This window comes from Odontesthes bonariensis, chromosome 13 (genome assembly GCF_027942865.1).
Source record: "Odontesthes bonariensis isolate fOdoBon6 chromosome 13, fOdoBon6.hap1, whole genome shotgun sequence".
NCBI lineage: Eukaryota > Metazoa > Chordata > Actinopteri > Atheriniformes > Atherinopsidae > Odontesthes > Odontesthes bonariensis.
In genome coordinates, this window is record NC_134518.1 from 35001358 (window position 1) to 35021087 (window position 19730).

Below are 19730 nucleotides of genomic sequence, written 5' to 3' on the forward strand. Positions count from 1 at the left end.
GGCTTTGTGATCAATCTGAATTGTTGTTTTGCATTTATTTAATACCTTTAGGACTGCGTCAGAGTTTTAGAGTTCATATCGAGCAGCCGGTACTTGTGTGTTCTTCCTGGAACGTGACTAACGTAACATAAGAAACTACCAGATGGGAGTAAAGGAGGTGAATTTACAGGCTGGAGCAACACAAAGTCAAACTATTCTTATCTTTCCTCATATGAAGATAAACCAAAGCTGCCTTGAACAACCTGAACTACCAAACAGAGCTAAACGAGACTAAACAATGACCAGCTTCCATCGAGGAGAAAGGAAACGACTCGATAAGGTCCCACGTCGGGATCAGTTGGCTGCGCAAACGCAACCAAAACAAGTGCATTTCATCTAAAATCCCAGCCGCCAGGCGAGCAGAGGAGCATCCTGATTGGATGCCAGGAGGCGGCTTCGGCTGAGTTGAACCAATCAGCTGTTCCAATAATCATCTTTTCTTTAACATATACCTTTTAGATAGATGGAGGCTGGTTTATTAAGGATGGTTCTGTCCACAACTTGTTCAGATCTGTGTCATTAATTATCACGTAAAGTTTATTTCATTCTGACTGAATACAGCTGGAAAAGCACCATCTTCCCTTTTCATTTTTAGTTAAAGTTGTTCCTTTAAAGCAGATTTTATGTGTTTAATGTCACTTTGTCTGGTCTGGACTGAAGGTTTGCAGACTTTATGTGAATTTAACACCTTTCATTGATTAATTTTGGTCTTGCTGATGGTCAGCTGAGCCGATCATCTCAGTTTGGCATCAGACACGAATGTTGTTGATTTCCCGTGTTCCTCATTTCAGGTAAAATAAATCTCTCAGAACGAATCTCCTGACAGTCGTGCTTATTTGCCTCTTTCTGTGTTCGCAGTCTTCGATGAGAGGCTCTCCATGATGAGCAGCTAACACTGTCGGCCGCACAACGACGGGAAGAGACGTGGCTGCTGCACCATCCACAGTCGACGCATGGCGGTATTAGGGGTAAGAGCCGCGCTGTCGGACACTTTTTCAGTAAGAATCTCAAAGAAAAGCGGAAAAAACACACAAATTCAAGCAGCTGCTTGTGAATTATAGCTAATATTATGTGAAAATGTTGAATAAATTCAGCTCGAAGGCTCAGAAACTGAAAACAACATCAGATATTATCAGATTGTCTTCTGATTAGTCTTGGTAGAAGAATTGATTCCAGTCTGAAGCTTTTATTTGAACAATTTAAAGACTCAGTGGGTTGAAAATCACTGAAAAATAGAGGCCTGAAACACTGAAACTGCCAAATAAAAAGCTAAAAACGCATAAATTGCTTCATAAATGAATGAACACGAACCAAGAAACACTAAAAAAGTAACTTCAGCCAAAGTTAGGTATAAAATGTGGCATAATTCATCATTTTTGTCTCAGTTTGTGTTGATCCTCCCTGTTACTGAGTGGCCACGAGCTCCAGTTTCAGGTCCCATTTAAAACCAAAGATGTCTCCCTAATTACCCACATCCAGGGCTCTAAATTAACTATTTTGATCACCAGCCAATGTGGCTAGTAAGTTTCTGAAGTTACCAGCCAATCAGAATTTCCACCAGCCACATATTTTTCCGTGCAAAAAAGACAGATGAGAGCCACTGAATTAATTTGATCAATTTATTAACTAAAGCTTTAAATTCATTTTACAGTGAAATTGGGAATGTATATCCAATTAAAAATAATTACAATAATTAAACTTATTTACATACAAAACTTATTCTAACATTTCATTACTCCTCAACCCTCACATAGCCTACTATTCAGGGTCACATTTTTTTTTACATAAAAAAATAACTTTAAAACTGATTTATATTCATGTGAACCCTGAATCTACAAAAATGGAAATATTTAACAACTTTCTAACCATGTTTTAGTGCAGATAATGCACAAAATTAAACACAAAACTATGTGCAGAGACTAATTATGGAATTATGGATACTGTGAAATGCTTAAACATCGTCCGAGCTCTCTGAACTGTCTTCGGATCCATCTAAATCAGTTCCATTTTTCCCTTTTCTCACAAAGTGTGGCCGGCGTGTGCGCAAACCGTCACCATGCCAGATTCAATATATTCAAAATATCCTCCTCCTCCCCTCCTTTGGCAGGCATATCTTTTCTCTTCACGGCCGGCTGTCCCAACCATCGCCACATTTTGTTAGTGTTTGCGTCTGTATTTGTACCAATAACACGCTGTCAAATAATGCTCCCCTTCTCAATGCATTAATTTACAATGATGGAGCAGAGTCACCTAAATAAAGACAGAAGTGTCCCAAATACAAAAATCAAAAGGTGAATGACACCCCATTTGTGCATGTTAAGCTAACTGCTTGTTTATACGATAAGTGTTTTATTACTTTGCTTGTCTTCCTAAAGAGAAAATAATCAGACGCAGGGTAGCAAAACATTATGGGCGTGAAATCGAAACTTAGAAAATTGGCGGGTGTTAATTTAGAGCCCTGCCCACATCATAAAGAAACAGAGTGTCTCTCAGTTCCTGATGAACAGGAACTTTAGAGAAGACGCTTTTCTGTGTGTGCTGAGGATTTTAGATCAGGTCTGAGCCTCTGAATAATGGATGCTGGCCGACTCGCCGTCTGATTGGCTGAGCATCTCTGCTGGTTATCTCACGTCTGATTGGTGGGTTCGCGGCCGTCGGCCACCTTGTTTTCACCCCACAGGAAACCTGACTTTATTTACAGACACACCGGCTGCTTCTTATCCCGTCTGTAACTGAACTCTTTTTTTATTCGCTCGGTTCTGTTATTGTCGTGATGTTTCCGAGACGCTTCCGGTCTGCCGCATCTCCTCGCTGAAGGTCTTTTTTTTTTTTATCAAAGCAGAAGTTGTTCTCGGACATTTTCTTCTAATCTTAAAGGTTATCCGTGTCGGAGAGGAGCAGAAAGTCCGTCTGTGAGCCAGTTCAGACGTTAACAGCCTCGGGAAAGTCGGCACACGTGTGTCGCTGTGACATTTATGTGCAGAAAGTCTTTCATCTTTCTTTTTATTCAGACTCCTGGAGTCCGTCCAGCTGAGTTTAGAATAAATCAACAGCCTAAAAACCAAAGCTTGTTGTCTTGGCTACAGCGATGGTGGGTTATACAGGTGTGTTAAAGGGACAGTTCGCCTCCTTTGACATGAAGCTGTATGACATCCCATATCAGCAACATCATTTATGAACATTTTCTTCTTGTGTGTTTTATGTGTTCGCAGTTTGTTTGTCTTGTAGAGATAACTTTCATATCAGCCCGCGTCCTTTAAGGAGACGGCCGGCTCGACTGCAGCTCAACATGCGTTTACACCTCAGTGACCGGCTGAGGGGACCAGGCCGTCTCCATGGTTACCCAATGATGCAACTGTTACACAAACAGCTCCACATTCCATGTTTGATTCATAGGCTACTTTATTCAGTTTTCAATGAAAGGGGGGTAAAGATGGGTAAAAACCTTTGCCAGAAATACATATAAACACATATAAACAGGGGCGGACTGGGGAGGAAAAGTGGCCTCGAAAACCATCGGTAAATTAACTCGTTATCTCGAGAAAACCATCAAAAAAAAGTTTATACGTACCACGTCCGTTCTGGGCTTCCGTACAAAACAATATGCGTTCAACAGAGTAATACATTTGCATCACAAAATGGTTCTCCAGGAAAACGTCAGACCTCACAATCTCTTGGCCCTATTTTCTCTCCCTTCGTATCACTGCCTGCTGCCGCCTGCCGACAGCCGCGCCTGTTACAGTGTTTACTGCACGGTCTGCACTTTGGTCTGCACAGCACATAAAAGGAAAGGGAAAGAAAAGGAAAGGAAATGAAAGGAAACAAAAGAAAAGGAAATGAAAGGAAACAAAAGGAAAGGAAATGAAACAAAATGAAAGGAAAGGAAATGAAAGGAAACAAAAGGAAAGGAAATGAAAGGAAACAAAAGGAAAGGAAATGAAAGGAAACAAAAGAAAAGGAAATGAAAGGAAACAAAAGGAAAGGAAATGAAACAAAATGAAAGGAAAGGAAATGAAAGGAAACAAAAGAAAAGGAAACAAAAGGAAAGGAAATGAAAGGAAACAAAAGGAAAGGAAATGAAACAAAATGAAAGGAAAGGAAATGAAAGGAAACAAAAGGAAAGGAAATGAAAGGAAACAAAAGGAAAGGAAATGAAACAAAATGAAAGGAAAGGAAATGAAAGGAAACAAAAGGAAAGGAAATGAAAGGAAAGGAAAGGAAATGAAAGGAAACAAAAGAAAAGGAAAGGAAGGAAAGAAAAGAAAAGGAAACAAAAGGAAAGGAAATGAAAGGAAAGAAAAGAAAAGGAAAGGAAGGAAAGAAAAGGAAAGGAAATGAAAGGAAAGGAAGGGAAAGAAAAGGAAAGGAAGGAAGGAAAGAAAAGGAAAGGAAGGAAAGAAAAGGAAAGGAAGGAAAGAAAAGGAAAGGAAACGAAATGAAAGAAAAGGAAATAAAAGGAAAGGAAATGAAACAAAAGGAAAAGGAAAGGAAACAAAAGGAAAAGGAAAGGAAACAAAAGGAAAAGGAAAGGAAACAAAAGGAAAAGAGAAGGAAAGGAAACGAAAGGAAAGGAAACAAAAGGAAAAGAGAAGGAAAGGAAACAAAAGGGAAGCAAACAAAAGGAAATGAAAGGAAAGGAAACAAAAAGGAAGGAAACAAAAGGAAAGGAAAGGAAACAAAAGGAAAAGAGAAGGGAAGGAAAGGAAAGGAAAGGAAACAAAAGGAAATGAAAGGAAACAAAAGGAAAGGAAATGAAAGGAAATGAAAGGAAAGGAAATTAAAGGAAACAAAACAAAATGAATTGAAAGGGAAGGAAACAAAAGGAAAGGAAAGGAAAGGAAAGGAAATAAAAGGGAAGGAAACAAAAGGAAACGAAAGGAAAGGAAACAAAAGGGAAGGAAACAAAAGGAAAGGAAACAAAAGGGAAGGAAACAAAAGGAAAGGAAAGGAAAGGAAAGGAAATAAAAGGGAAGGAAACAAAAGGAAATGAAAGGAAAGGAAACAAAAGGGAAGGAAACAAAAGGAAAGGAAACAAAAGAAAAGGAAACAAAAGGAAAGGAAATTAAATGAAAGGAAAGACGCCTGCCGACAGCCGCACCTGTTACGGTGTTTGCTGCTCTGTCTGCACTTCGGTCTGCACAGCAGGCAGTGATACGAAGGGAGAGAAAATAGGGCCAAGAGATTGTGAGGTCTGACTTTTTCCTGGAGAACCATTTTGTGATGCAAATGTATTACTCTTTTGAACGCATATTGTTTTGAGAAGCAAGACACTTTATTTTATAAACCCCAGCCAACTAGCCGGACTACCTTCATCAGCACCAAAACGAGGCTGGAACTCTGCTCACAGGACGCAGCAGGGGGTAAGAAGATGTTCAGAAATGATGTTGCTGATATGGGATGTTACACAGCTTCATGTCAAAAGAGGCGAACTGTCCCTTTAAGCCAAGCTGTTTTCTGTGGCTCTGCTTTGGCTACAGAGGTTCCTCTGAGGTCACACTTGGTCTGCTGCAGCCCCGGTTACACTCCTCCTGATTAAAGGGATTCCTGTAGGCGACCACGAAAGGACGGGCGGATGTAGCATCATCATTTAGCACTTAATGTTTCATAAAACAGGAAAACAGATCAGTTATGGGACGTATTTAGCTCTGTGGGATCTTTGCAGCCTCGGGCACTCCTAGATCTTTATTGGCTGATTGATTTAAATTAGTTGGGTTTATATTTGCTTTAAAAGCAAATCTTTTTATCTTTGGAAAAGCTGTAAAAAAAAAAGAAAAGAAATGTGACTCAGACACTGGTCTGAGGCGAATAAACTCGGCTGTGTTGCTCTGGGATATTGTATCATAAACCTAAAGATGCCAACCAGACACTTGAGTTTATTGACTGGAAACAGCTGGCGAGTCTCGTTATTTTAATTCTCCAGATTGTCTTCTTAAAAACAAGCAAGCTTCTGATTGTTTTTGTGAATGAGGGGAAGTCTGTGTATTCGTTCCATTCACCTTTTTCTTATTCAGTTCTGAAAATGTGAATCAAACAATGGAAACCTGGCTAATGTGGCCAGCTCTTCCTCTTTTAATCAGAAGCTTGCTGGTCCCATCTCCCAACTCCCCCAGTCCACATGTCAAAGTATCCTCGGGCAGGAAACTGAAACTCTCACAGCTGCCCTTCTTTTCACAGGCGTAAGTCACCTTGAATAAAAGCGTCTAACTAATTTAATGAGATGGAATCGAGATGCTCGTCAGGATGAGATATATCTGCAGGTTCCGTGTTGGAGGAGGGAGACGAGAAGCTGCGAAACAAAGGGAAATAAGAGGCCTCTAATGCATCCTGGCAGGCAAAACTCAGGGCAAAGCTGCTGACTGCCACAGCTTATGAAGCTTTTGGTCTCAAATGAATGTTAAGACCGTATTAGCTTTTTTTTTTTTTTTTTTTTTTTTTTTTTTTTTTTTTTTTATATGAGCGAGGGAAAACGGAGGGAAGTGATTACAGAGATATAAAGAAGTCACCTGAGCTGCGAGTTCAAAGCCAGCGAAGATGAGGCCCTGCCTTTGTGCACGTGTGAGGAGAAGATGCTTTTCACACCGGCTGTGTTCGAAACCGCATACTACATACTACATACTGCATACTACATACTGCATACTGCATACTGCATACTACATACTACATACTGCATACTACATACTACATGCTACATACTGCATACTGCATACTGCATACTGCATAATACATACTACATGCTACATACTGCATACTGCATACTACATGCTACATACTGCATACTACATACTACATGCTACATACTGCATACTACATACTGCATACTGCATACTACATACTACATACTGCATACTGCATACTACATACTACATGCTACATACTGCATACTGCATGTTACATATTGCATACTGCATACTACATACTGCATACTACATGCTACATACTGCATACTGCATACTACATGCTACATACTGCATACTACATGCTACATACTGCATACTGCATACTGCATACTACATGCTACATACTGCATACTACATGCTACATACTACATACTGCATACTACATACTACATACTGCATACTACGTGCTACATACTACATACTGCATACTATATACTGCATACTACATACTGCATACTGCATACTACATACTGCATACTACATACTGCATACTACATGCTACATACTGCATACTACATACTGCATACTACGTGCTACATACTGCATACTACATACTGCATACTACATGCTACATACTGCATACTACATGCTACATACTGCATACTGCATACTATATACTGCATACTACATGCTACATACTACATACTACATGCTACATACTGCATACTGCATACTACATGCTACATACTACATACTTCATACTGCATACTACATACTACATACTACATGCTACATACTGCATACTACATGCTACATACTGCATACTGCATACTACATGCTACATACTACATACTGCATACTACATGCTACATACTGCATACTACATACTGCATACTACATGCTACATACTGCATACTGCATACTACATGCTACATACTGCATACTACATACTGCATACTGCATACTACATGCTACATACTGCATACTGCATACTGCATACTACATGCTACATACTGCATACTGCATGTTACATATTGCATACTGCATACTACATACTGCATACTACATGCTACATACTGCATACTGCATACTACATGCTACATACTGCATACTACATGCTACATACTGCATACTGCATACTGCATACTACATGCTACATACTGCATACTACATGCTACATACTACATACTGCATATGGCATACTCATCGATGAGACGGTATGCAGAGCGTTTACCCACAATGCATTTCGCTCCTGCCCGAGCCAAAATCAGCCGGCCTGAAGCTGATTTCCCTTAAGCTCTAAACTCTGTAAACTTTAGCAACATTTGAAACATTTTCAGGCGAGAAAGTAGTCGTTTAGATCCCCAACGTGTTGAAAACCTGACAAAATACCGGCTGTTTACAATTTTGTTCCCACGAATTCGGCGCTACTAAAGCTAGCCGCAGTGAGCAACGCACTTCCTGTTATTTTCACAAAATAAAACACCCGTTGCCTTTTATCATAGGGAAAGCCATTACCATACAATTGGTGCTTTTGTTTTGAAAACAGGAAGTGAACCTACTAGGGCTGTCGCGGTGAGGGAATTCCCACCGCGGTGACTCATAGCCGCTCAACAGCGCGGTATGCGGTGATATCGCATTTTTGTTCATTAGGCTATTTTCCACGACACGTAATGTTAGATGAAAATCGAGCGCATAATCCGTCTTTTTTCCCCAGCGATTCTGACATTTCACTTTGCTTTGCCTGTCATTTACTCGCTCACAGACCAAGATAGCGGAGATCAAGCAGCGCATACCCCAGGTCTGCAACATTGTTGCAGACCTGCGCAAGTTTCGTTTAGTAATGACGGAGAAAAACGAAGCAGATCAGTGCAGCAGTTGAGCTCACGTGTCCGGGATACAGTTTTTTTTAAACAGACTGCCCGCCGTCCAACCAACCCAAAGCTGAACTTTAACTGTTTCCGCGAAGTTGTTAGAGCTGGCACGGCACATTTTTTAAATGTTTTTTTTATATATATAAATAGTTTCACCTACACAGTTTTGTTGAAATGATCAGGTATTTCCCAACAGCAAATGTGCACACCAAGCTGTGGTTCTGTGGAAGCTAGTTTATTGTTGATGTTAGACGGTCGCATTTACAACATTAAACATGGATAATATGGGAAGATTCAAAGCCATAAAGTGTCCGGACTAGGCAGAGGAGTAAAGCCGAGATAAAGGTAGGCCACTGCATTTTATTTTAACTTCTATTGCTTCGACACTGAGTAGGCATATTCTTGTAATATCAGCTGCTGAGGGAGAATGAGATCAAAACGAGTAGCATGCAGACGTGTGTGCGTGTGCGGTGCCTATATGCAAAGATGACGACAGAAACGCGGCACCTCGCTGTGTTAATGTGTTTCTCCTGCCTTGCGGGGAATATACAATGCATCATTATTACTGTGCTGGCTTAAGAAGAGTATCAGTTCTGTCAGTCGCTTTGTATCTACTGTGCAGTCTTAAAAACTCTTTTAGTTTCTCGAGTTGTTCTGCGCGTGCAAGGGGGCGTGCGGTGGTGGCGGTGGCCTGGACACGCACCGCGGAGGTCCTCTCAGCACCGCGGTGATTGCATTTTGCGGTTATTGCGACAGCCCTAGAACCTACCCTCGTTGTAGCTAGCTTGAAACTGCCGCTTTGACAGGAAATGACGATCGGCGACGTCACGTTACGTTGCATCTTGGGTAGTTTGAGTATGAGTAGTAACCTCATGATGCATACCCAACATTTCGGCCAATCTAGTATGCATCCTGGAACTTCTCGCTTACTAACTCAAAAAGTTAGTATGAGTAGTAGGAGAAGTATGCGGTTTCGAACACAGCCACCCTCTGGATTTGATCTGATGGACACGGTGGGCGTCCACACAGACGGGCGGAGTTTCTGTGAGTGAAACCGCGGTTAGTCACTAACCGAGCTGCGTTTTCCATCCCGTGAGTCAGCGGCTGCGCTCCGTGTCGCAGCCTGTTGCTCCTGATTCTCTGACTGTGTTGCTACACGTCCAACTAAAGACTCGGTGTTGATCTTGCTTCACTGCGGTTACAGATTCATAATGCGATGAATGACTCACTATGTTTTTGCTGATGTTATCTCAGATTTAAAGTCGACGCCTCATCTGGTCCAGATAAACATAATATCTTGTTAGAAGGAGAATCTGGAGCTGGGCTCCAGCCCAAGCCTCCACCCCTCCCCCACCACACCTGAATTTGATTAAGTGGGCACGGAAAATAGATGGTTGGAGAATATGATATGAATTTGAGCACGTATCTGTTGAATTTTACTGATTATGGAGGCATTCCTGACTCTCTGGCTCTGCCATGGAGGCTTGGTGCCAGTTTTGGCACATGCTGGAGCCTTGAAATGTGCAGTTGATTTGGAGGGATGTGCAAATAAAAATGTCTGCACTTCAGTGTGTGATGGTGGGAGCTGCCGACTCCTTTCTGCTGACCCGTGCGTTGCTCTCCTCTCGCTCTTTGCTGTGATACCAACATAACGAGGAGCTTGATCTGCTCCTCTAAGTGTGTTGCAACGATGTGAGCGCAGCACCAGTGATTAAATGGTTTCCACATCGTGCTTTGTCTCGGCAGATGCTCCCTGCACCCTCTCCGTTCCATCTCCTGCTGTGACGCACATGTGCGAACAGCAACCGGAGGAGAAATCTGCTGAACATCTCTGCTGCTCATCTGTGAAAATGGCAGTTAATGTTGAGGCTGAGTGGAAAAGGGGAAGTAACATGAAACTGGAGTGGAAGTGGAAAGTGTTATTTGTGAAAACAGCCCTGTACTCCCCACTCAAATATATATGAATGTTTCTATTCAATCTATCAGAACAAAATTTAGTTGTGAGAGCGGGTGTGCCAAGTTTTACCTCCACACATTACACACTTCTACATTATCAACTTATAAACTATAAGTACTGCCTTAAAACCTCTGAGAATTCCCACATTAGACCATTTATCACCAGTCAGATGAAACAAAATCACAATCAGTGGGGTCACATGGCTCTGAAAGGATCGGATTATTGGCTAAATTACAATAAGACTGAGTTGTTCAAGAGTAATTCTCCTTGGATATATGGCGGTGCATTGGAAAAAATGCCCCTCCAAAAATAAGTAAAAAAACAACAAATACAAGACGTTTTTGCTTGAATGGAACTAGTGAAAATTGGCTTGTCAAGATTTATTGAAATAAAATGTGATATTTAGGACTCTTGAGATAAAAGTTATCTTGAAATGAGCTTTAAAACCTCTTCAAATGTAAAAAAAAAGCTTGTTTCATGTGATATGTGACTCAAAACTATTTGTTGTCAAGACTTTTTCATTTAACAAGATATTCCAGATGTATTGTCTTCAAACAAGTCCCTATATCTGGCTGAAATAGCACTTGTTAGGCAGTTGTGTCTTATATTAAGTGTAATGAGATATTTTGACTAGAAATGAGACAAATATACTTGGTAAGACTTTGATTTTTTTTCCAATGTGAATGAATGGGATCAGAGGCACAAAGCGTGTCATACCCCGGTATGATAGGTGGCGCTGTACCCATTCCAGCTGTTGCTAATAGAGCCACTTCCTGTTGACCTCTTCACCACCAACAACAACAACAAGTTGACTTTCAACCCAGTTATCTCGGGGTCTTAATCCGATCCAATTGTTAGTCAGATTAAGGTGTCTACATGCACTTAATAACTCAGTCTGATTGTAATTTAGCCAATAATCTGATCCTTTCAGAGCCATGTGACCCCACTGAGTCAATGAGAAATTACTTTTAACGAGTGGTTGCATATTATCTGCAGTCCCTCCGAGCTCGTTATTGAGTGCATCGTTCCCCGGGTAACTCCAAATATCAGTAACTGGGACAGTTTGCAGGAGAAAATGAACAAAAAATGACTTCCTGCATCAGATAACGGATAAAAACTCATCAGAAAACGAACGGCTTATGATTTATACTACAACCAGTCAGCAGAGGGCGATGGATGCATTGTAGCTTCACCACGGCTGGTTATTATTTTGGTTTATTTGGTCTGCTGCACTAATGATGCTTTAGAACATGACCCATGTGTGCACCTGGCCGAGTTTCTCCACTTCTGCGGAGCATTGGCAGTCAGTGTGGACTCTTCAGCGTGTTTGAGCTGCTTACCCTCATGGTAAATAAACTCAAAGTGGATATGCAGATTCAGCTGGTTGTATTGGGGTAGATTTGATGGACACGAGACGCAGACGATCGAGCAAAAATTCCCTTTTGGTCCGACACTAAGAAATCTTTAAAGTAAATCTGGCTCAGAGAAGCCCAGGGGAGTCTCCTCAGGGTGTTTCTGCCTTCGGTCTCACAAAGGAAAATAGCTCATAGAAATACAGCTCGCACATTCTCTTTGAATCGCTTCTGCTTTTAAAAGTTATGCCACTAAGTCCTTCAGCAATGCACCACTTAAAACTCTCTTATTTCTGTGGTGGATCACAGACCAGAGTTCCTTTCACCTGCACATCGGTATCAGCAGTTTAGGTTTAGGCTTCTAAACGCTGTGATAAACCAGTCGGGGTTTGTGAATTCTCTGTTTTTGGCCGACCAGCTTCTCCAGCTGCTGAGCTGCCCTGAAAGCAGGAATTAAACCGGTCGTTTTCAGCAGCATCTTCTGCAGATGTTTCAGAGAGTTTCTATAAAGCGATCATTTAAAAATATATATATATATTTTTTTAACATTTTAGAGAATGCCCTCAGAGCTCAGAGTGACCCCCCCCCATCAGACGCACCACAAAACGAGCTAAACAAGTCAGAAAACCAGATAAACTTTTGAACGCATCAGAATCTAGTAACTAAGGCTATTTGGAGAAGTAAGAAGTATATTTTCCTCTAACACGGAGTATAAAGTATGGCTCTTTCCCTGTCTGCCAGCCTATGAGTGTTTTGTCTGATTGGATTACAAAGTATTACCTAATTACCACAGAGCAGCTCTTTGCCTGATCCAATCTAGCAGCAGCTTCTCCTGAGCTGCCCTGTCATCTTTCTTTAGTTTCTTTAGTCTGCCGAACACACAAAGTTTGAGGGAGACTCATTCGTGTTGAAGCTGACCCTTATGATGAGTAGGGCTGGGCGAGATAACTCGTTATTATTTAACGCCGATAAATATTTTATCGCAAACTATTATTAGTTCTTATAATTTTTGGGGGGCTTTTGTGCCTTTTAATGGATAGGAAAGTTCAGAGAGACAGGAAGCAGGGGGCAGAGAGAGGGGGAACGACACGCAGCACAGGGCCGTCCGATGCGGGACTCGAACCGGAGCCAGCTGCAGCGAGGACTGAAGCCTCTTGTAAGGCAAGGCAGGTTTATTTGCACAGCACAATTCATCTACTAGGCCATTAAAAGTGCTTTACAGATACATTAAAACAGTAGAAATAAAAAGCATGATTTAAATTTTAAACAAAAAAGAAAGAAATAAGAACAATAGATAAAATCAGATGAAATCAGTAGTTAAAATGTGATTAAGTTTTGAAACTCAAGCTTCAAGCTTACATGGGGCGCCTGCTCAACCCACTACGCCAAAAATCACCCGTTTTATTATTTGTTTTATTATTGTAAAAGTCTGTTGCTCACAGGCTTTTATTTTGTAAAAGTCTGTTGCTCACAGGCTTTTATTCTGTAAAAGTCTGTTGCCCACAGGCTTTTATTTTGTAAAAGTCTGTTGCTGTCTGCTGTGGAACCGGAAAAGAAAGTAATCGGCGGATCCACCAAACCTGGAGAAGGGTACGGAACTTTTACTCGGCCATTTTCATTTTAAAGTTCTTCCAGACGGCGGAGTCGACAGAACCAAAGTCATCTGTAAACACTGCCAAGTTGAATTGTCTTCTCAGCGTAGTAGTTCCAGTCTAAAATATCACTTAAAGGCAAAACACACAACTGATAGCAGCAAGTCATTCAAGGAAACAGACAGTGGAGCGAGGCTTCTACATAAAAACTACAGAAAGATGCTGATGTTAAAAGTGTGTTTGCACAACAAATGTTATGGCACTTTCATTCATATGGCAGCACATTTAAAATAAAGCTAAATGCTAAAAGCTATACACTACTTTTGGATTCATTTTTGGATTTTGCGTACAAATGCGATTAATCGCGATTAATCAGGGAAATCATGAGATTAATTAGATTAAACATTTTAATCGTTGCCCAGCCCTAATGATAAGTGATCAGATCGGGAAGTTGGGTCGTATTCTGAATTCTGTCATAAACCAGATGTGTTGATGTTGGCACAGATGTGAAAGCAAACACGACGCCGTCGTTCTCTCCTTGTTGGGTTTTCCGTCTCTGGGCAGGATTCTGCTGAGCATCCTTCTCAGTGGGGACCTTTGATCCATTCAGACGTTATTTGTGTTGTAATAATATCGTTTCATCTCTCAGATGATGTTTGAACGACTGACTTTTTTTTTTTTTTTTTTTTTCCTCCACAGAACCCCGACATGCTGACGAGGAAGATAAAGCTGTGTCACATCAACGCCCACATCACATGCCGCCTGTGTGAGGGCTACCTGATCGACGCCACGACCGTCACAGAGTGTTTACACACCTGTAGGTCTCTCCTCACACACTCTCCTCTCTGTGACTTACTGTGTTCTCACATTTTGAAAGTCCTTTTCACTGTTCTTTCAGCTCTTATTTCAGTTTCTTTTTTGCTGCTTTTTCTGAAAGTGAGGAGTGATACTTCTGAGCTCTTTTCGTTCACTAAATGCCTTCATGTCGCGTGTTGCACCAGCAGTGAAGCATCCGGTCCGTCTGCTGGTGGGTTGGTGCTTTAATACCCACCTCTGCAGAGGCAAAAGTAAAGTAAAGACTCAAGTAAAAGTAAAAAGTAGTCATCCAAGTAATTACTTGAGTAAGAGTAAAAAAGTGCTCGGTGAAAAAACTACTCAAGTACTGAGTAACTGTTGAGTAACGTCTGATTTATTTGTTAACACAAGCATTCAATCAGACAGACAAAAATACTAAATAATCATCTTTAGGCAAATTAGAGTTCATCCAATTATAAAATAAATTAAAATGAATGAATTAATTACAAAATAGCTTAAATTAAAATAATCCAGGTAAATTCAAGTACTTCAATAAAAAATAAAAGAGACTTAGGAAATGTTTAAAACATATGTAACCCATATGTAACCTAAAAAACAAACATTCACCTATCCATGGGGGGAAAAACGAGTTTAGGAAACTTAGCGCTACATGTTTCCTCAAGTTAGATGTTGAGTTTCTGCTGAAATGTGCGTTTGTTTTGGTTGCCACAGAAGACACATAATGTAGCTGCTGTTTCTCACTCTTTGTAAGGTAAACATGCTTTCAGTATGAGGCCTCGTCTGCGTCTTCATTTCCCACCGTTGGTTCTGACATTTTTCATCTGTTTCTTTGTTTGTTTGCTACGACTGCTAATGCTAAAGCTAACCCGTCCCGCCGCTGAGATCGAGTATGGTCACGTGACCAGACTGCACGGCTGCGTCTGATTGGTGGAACACAGTCAGGTGGTAGAGCCTTTGGCGGAAGTCTCTCTCTCTGTCAGAATAAAACATTAAAATGAGGCGTACGCGGGGGGATAAAAATAATGAGGCGTAGAATACCAAAGAGGTAAGAAGAAAAGTAACCAGCTCATTGTAGCCTAATGTAGCGGAGTAAGAGGACAGTTTCTGCTGCACACATCTACTCAAGGAAAAGTAAAAAGTATAGAGATTTAAAACTACTCCTGGAAGTATAATTATTTCAAAAACTTACTCAAGTAAATGTAACTCGTTACTACCCACCTCTGCTGTTAACTTCCAGCTCTATGTCCATAAACCTGAATCTGAAAAATAAAGGTATCAGTAAATCTTTCAATAAAACAGCCGTTTTATTTAAAAATGGGGTAATAACACAGCACCACAGAGCATGTAATCTGCATACTAATATCATAAGAGGGGAGATGATGCCGTCTCTCATTCGCTCTGTGGTGCATCATTAGCGGGGTTCAATAAAGTTTGATAACACCATCTGTTTCCTCCTGCACTCGGTCATTATAATATGTGATTAGAGCTTTGGCTGTCTCAAACCCCAAGACTCCACCGGATTAAAATCTACTTACATCTTTAGGTGTCTCTAGGAAAACGGTCGGTGCATGCAGAGTAGATAAACCTGTGTTTTTTTTTATGTCTCAGTGCTGTGAATCTTCTAGTTTCTCATTAAAAAAACATTGGAGCCAACTCTTAAAGCCACCTCATGGTCACCGTGCCCTTTGAGTTGCGCAGCTCGCAGGGTAAATTGTGCCGCCATCGCCGGTCTGTGAGGAGCCAGCTGGTCCCTCTGTGGCGAACGCAGCCGCCTCAGGAAACAGAAACATGGCAACAACACGGCCGCCTGTTTTTAAATAGAGACTGAAGGAGATTCATCACCATCCACACCTCTGTGCTGTAGCACCAACGGACACAGGCGGTTCTGGCTAGATTTACTAGCCAGGAACCCCCCCCCCTCCCAAAACAAGACTTACAACATATTGTATTAATATTATTATATTATTTGTATTATTTTATTATATATAATCTTAAATACAAAAAGGTACAAAAAGAACTGAGAAAAAAACACGATAAATAAGTAAATACAGAATATAAATATCAATCACAAATCTTTAAATAACCTCAAAATCCTAAAAAATAACCAAAGAAGCCAAAAAAAATAAAAAAAGCTACTCTATGGAGCATAAAAAAAATATTCCTGCAGTTATGATACCAACAGAGCTCAGACTGTAGCAGCTGTTTTCAGCCTGTTTACAGCTGGCAGTAACATTAACATGTTGTGTTGCAAACACAAACCAGACCAGGTTGCCTTTGGGTGAAATTAGCTGCATGACATGATGCCTCAATTCTAATTCCAGTTCAGCAAAACTAAAAATCAAACACAGTCGTGGCTAATAGCAACATGTTAGCAAGAGGCTAACAGATAGCCTATAGCCTACGCCACTGATAAAAATCTGCATCCCTTTATCTTCTGCCCGTTTCTCCTCTTCTCCTCTTCTTCTCTTTCTAAACTGGGCACCTGATGGCTTCTTTGGTCTTTCACCATGATGATGATCCATGATGACACATTATTACCTTTGCTTTTCCCATTAACGCCGTCCGTTCAGCCGTCAATCAACCAAAGTCACGTGACGTAAACACATTCACTGCAGCGCCCACTCCACTAACTTGACATGGAAATGAGCGTTACTTTAGAAAACTGGCGAGTTTTTTTTTTTTTTTTTTTTTTGAGGGTGCTCGTGTTCGAAACCGCATACTACTCCTACTACTCATACTAACTTTTTGAGTTAGTATGCCAGTTTTAGTAAGCAGAAGTTCCGGGATGCATACTAGATTCTCCGAAATGTTGGGTATGCATCATGAGGTTACTACTCATACTCAAACTACCCAAGATGCAACGTAATGTGACGTCGCCGATCGTCATTTCCTGTCAAAACGGCAGTTTCAAGCTAGCTACAACGAGGGTAGGTTCACTTCCTGTTTTCAAAACAAAAGCACCAATTGTATAGTAATGGCTTTCCCTATGATAAAAGGCAACGGGTATTTTATTTTGGGAAAATAACAGGAAGTGCGTTGCTCACTGCGGCTAGCTTTAGTAGCGCCGAATTCGTGGGAACAAAATTGTAAACAGCCGGTATTTTGTCAGGTTTTCAACACGTTGGGGATCTAAACGACTACTTTCTCACCTGAAAATGTTTCAAATGTTGCTAAAGTTTACAGAGTTTAGAGCTTAAGCGAAATCAGCTTCAGGCCGGCTGATTTCGGCTCGGGCAGGGGCGAGATGCATTGTGGGTAAACGCTCTGCATACTGTCTGATCGATGAGTATGTAGTATGCGGTTTTGAACACAGCCACACAGGGCTGAGTGTGTCTCTGCGTGCACACATATTGCATCTATGCACCAAAAACATTGAAATTGACCGTTTTACTTTCTTTTGGACCATCTCATCACGCAGTGGCCCGTTTAATTTCCACGCCTCATGAGTTCAGCCGTCCTGAAACAGCTGTAGGGACGCCGGTCACACATGCAACGGGACTGAGCCCACATGGATGTTTCCAACCCTTTGCTTTGGTTTCATGCTGTGTAAACCATGCAGACCGAAGTGCAGACCGAGCAGTAAACACCATAACAGGCGCGGCTGTCGGCAGGCGGCAGCAGGCAGTGATACGAAGGGAGAGAAAATAGGGCCAAGAGATTGTGAGGTCTGACTTTTTCCTGGAGAACCATTCTGTGATGCAAATGTATTACTCTGTTGAACGCATATTGTTTTGAGAAGCAAAACGCTTTATTTTTTAAACCCCAGCCAACTAGCCGGACTACCTTCATCAACACCAAAACGAGGCTGGAACTCTGCTCACAGGACGCAGCAGGGGGTAAGAAGATGTTCAGAAATGATGTTGCTGATATGGGATGTTATACAGCTTCATGTCAGAAGAGGCGAACTGTCCCTTTAACCCTTTGACATGACGTTTTCCACTGAGGTCAAGAAAAAGAGCTGGAGCGGGAGGTCCTGGTCCTGGTCCTGGTCCAGTGTCTGTTCTTTTAGGAAGAAATCCTAACAGTAGATGAGCCTCATCAGCCTCTAAAGTCTTGCTGGTTAGCGATCAGAAGTTCGGGTCCATCCAGAGTCACATGTTGCACCTCAGGTTTGAAAAGGTTCACAACAGGAAGAGAAGAAAAGGGAAGTCTCCTGCAGAGTCTCTCAGTTTACCAGGATTCATACTGAGAAACTGAGAAAATAATGTTCTTTAACTCTGGAAAGACTGAGCCAACCAGAGGACACCAGCAGAGTCCCGGTTCTGGTCCCATGGCGGCCTTTAGACGGGTTTCCTCGACCATACTGACCAGCAAACCCTAATTTTTACTGCAGTCCTCCCACCATGATTGGTTGGCCTTACATTCCTCGTGCATTTCAGGACTTTTGATGGCCTGTTGTGGGGAAAGGCCGGCAGAACAAACCTGGTATTAGATGTTTCAGGGTCACTGAGTCTATGAGGCCTCGGCCTGTTTGCCTCATCTGTAAACTACAGCGTCCTTTTAATGCTCACATGAGATCTGGGTGAGTCAGTCGAGGGCTCAGCCAGCAGTGTACTGACACCAAGCTGATAATTGTCCTGCAGAATCCTCTGCTCTGTGGGTTTTATCTGGAGGAGCTGAACAGGAACTGTTTATCCCCAGTGCAATGCTTCCATCTTTCTGGTTGGTTAGAAGGATCAAACCAAACGTCAGGGTGTGACGGTCTGTGGCTGGTTCTCATGGACCACACCGAAGCTTTCTGCAGCTAGCACAACCTTCTTCTTCTCATTTGTAATATCAAATCTTAGACTCAAAGCATTTAAAACCAACCCAGATGTTTCGGTACCGTGTCTCTCCACTAGAGGGAGCTGTTGCACCTCAGATGGGAGCTGTTCTGCTGTGCTGAAGCATCAGTCCAGACCTGAAGCTTTGATTCTGCTTCCCAGTTTGAGCGGGGTGGGGGGCTCCGTTGGAGAGTCGAGACAAAGAAACTCACATTACGTCACCGATGCAGCTGCTCCCGCAGACCGAGCTCCACCGCAATAAAGCTGTCAGGTGTGGATGGGTTTTATTGCACGTCAGGTGCAGTAAATTACATTTCAGGGGTGTACAACTCATGTGTCGCGCTCATGAAAGGGTCTCCGGGAGAGAGATCACATCAGTGTAATATAAAGACATTTCACAGGATCAGTATTTTCATCAGAAGTCGGTTTGGGACCCCAGACGAGCACCTGAGCATCTTAATTACTTCATTTCTCTCTCAGTGACGTTTGTTTAGAAGCGACTGGTTCTCCCAGCAGCAGGTCGACTTAAATGCTGTTTTACTTCAGCGAAGGATCTTTTTTCTATTTTAAAGCTTAAATGTTTAATGATTTAATGCCGTGAAAAGCAAATAAATCCAACCTGACATGAAGACTTGGCTTTATCTGATGGAAATATTTACGGTTTACAACATTAATCATCACTGGACTTATTAACGCTTGAGAATTAAATTTGAAGAGATT

At 41.6% G+C, this 19730-nt stretch overlaps 1 protein-coding gene across 2 annotated transcripts in view; it reads left to right on the forward strand.

Moving 5' to 3' along the window:
- pcgf3 (polycomb group ring finger 3) overlaps nt 1-19730 on the forward strand; it is a 90673-nt gene that overhangs the window by 35488 nt on the left and 35455 nt on the right. The window contains exons 2-3 of one of the 2 annotated variants that reach the window (XM_075481992.1): nt 898-1007; nt 14131-14248. In XM_075481992.1, coding sequence (XP_075338107.1) covers nt 993-1007; nt 14131-14248 — 133 coding nt within the window. In that variant the 5' untranslated portion in view covers nt 898-992. Of the gene's footprint in view, nt 1-897; nt 1008-9510; nt 9575-14130; nt 14249-19730 lie in introns of those variants that run through there. The other variant, XM_075481993.1, reaches the window with a different exon arrangement.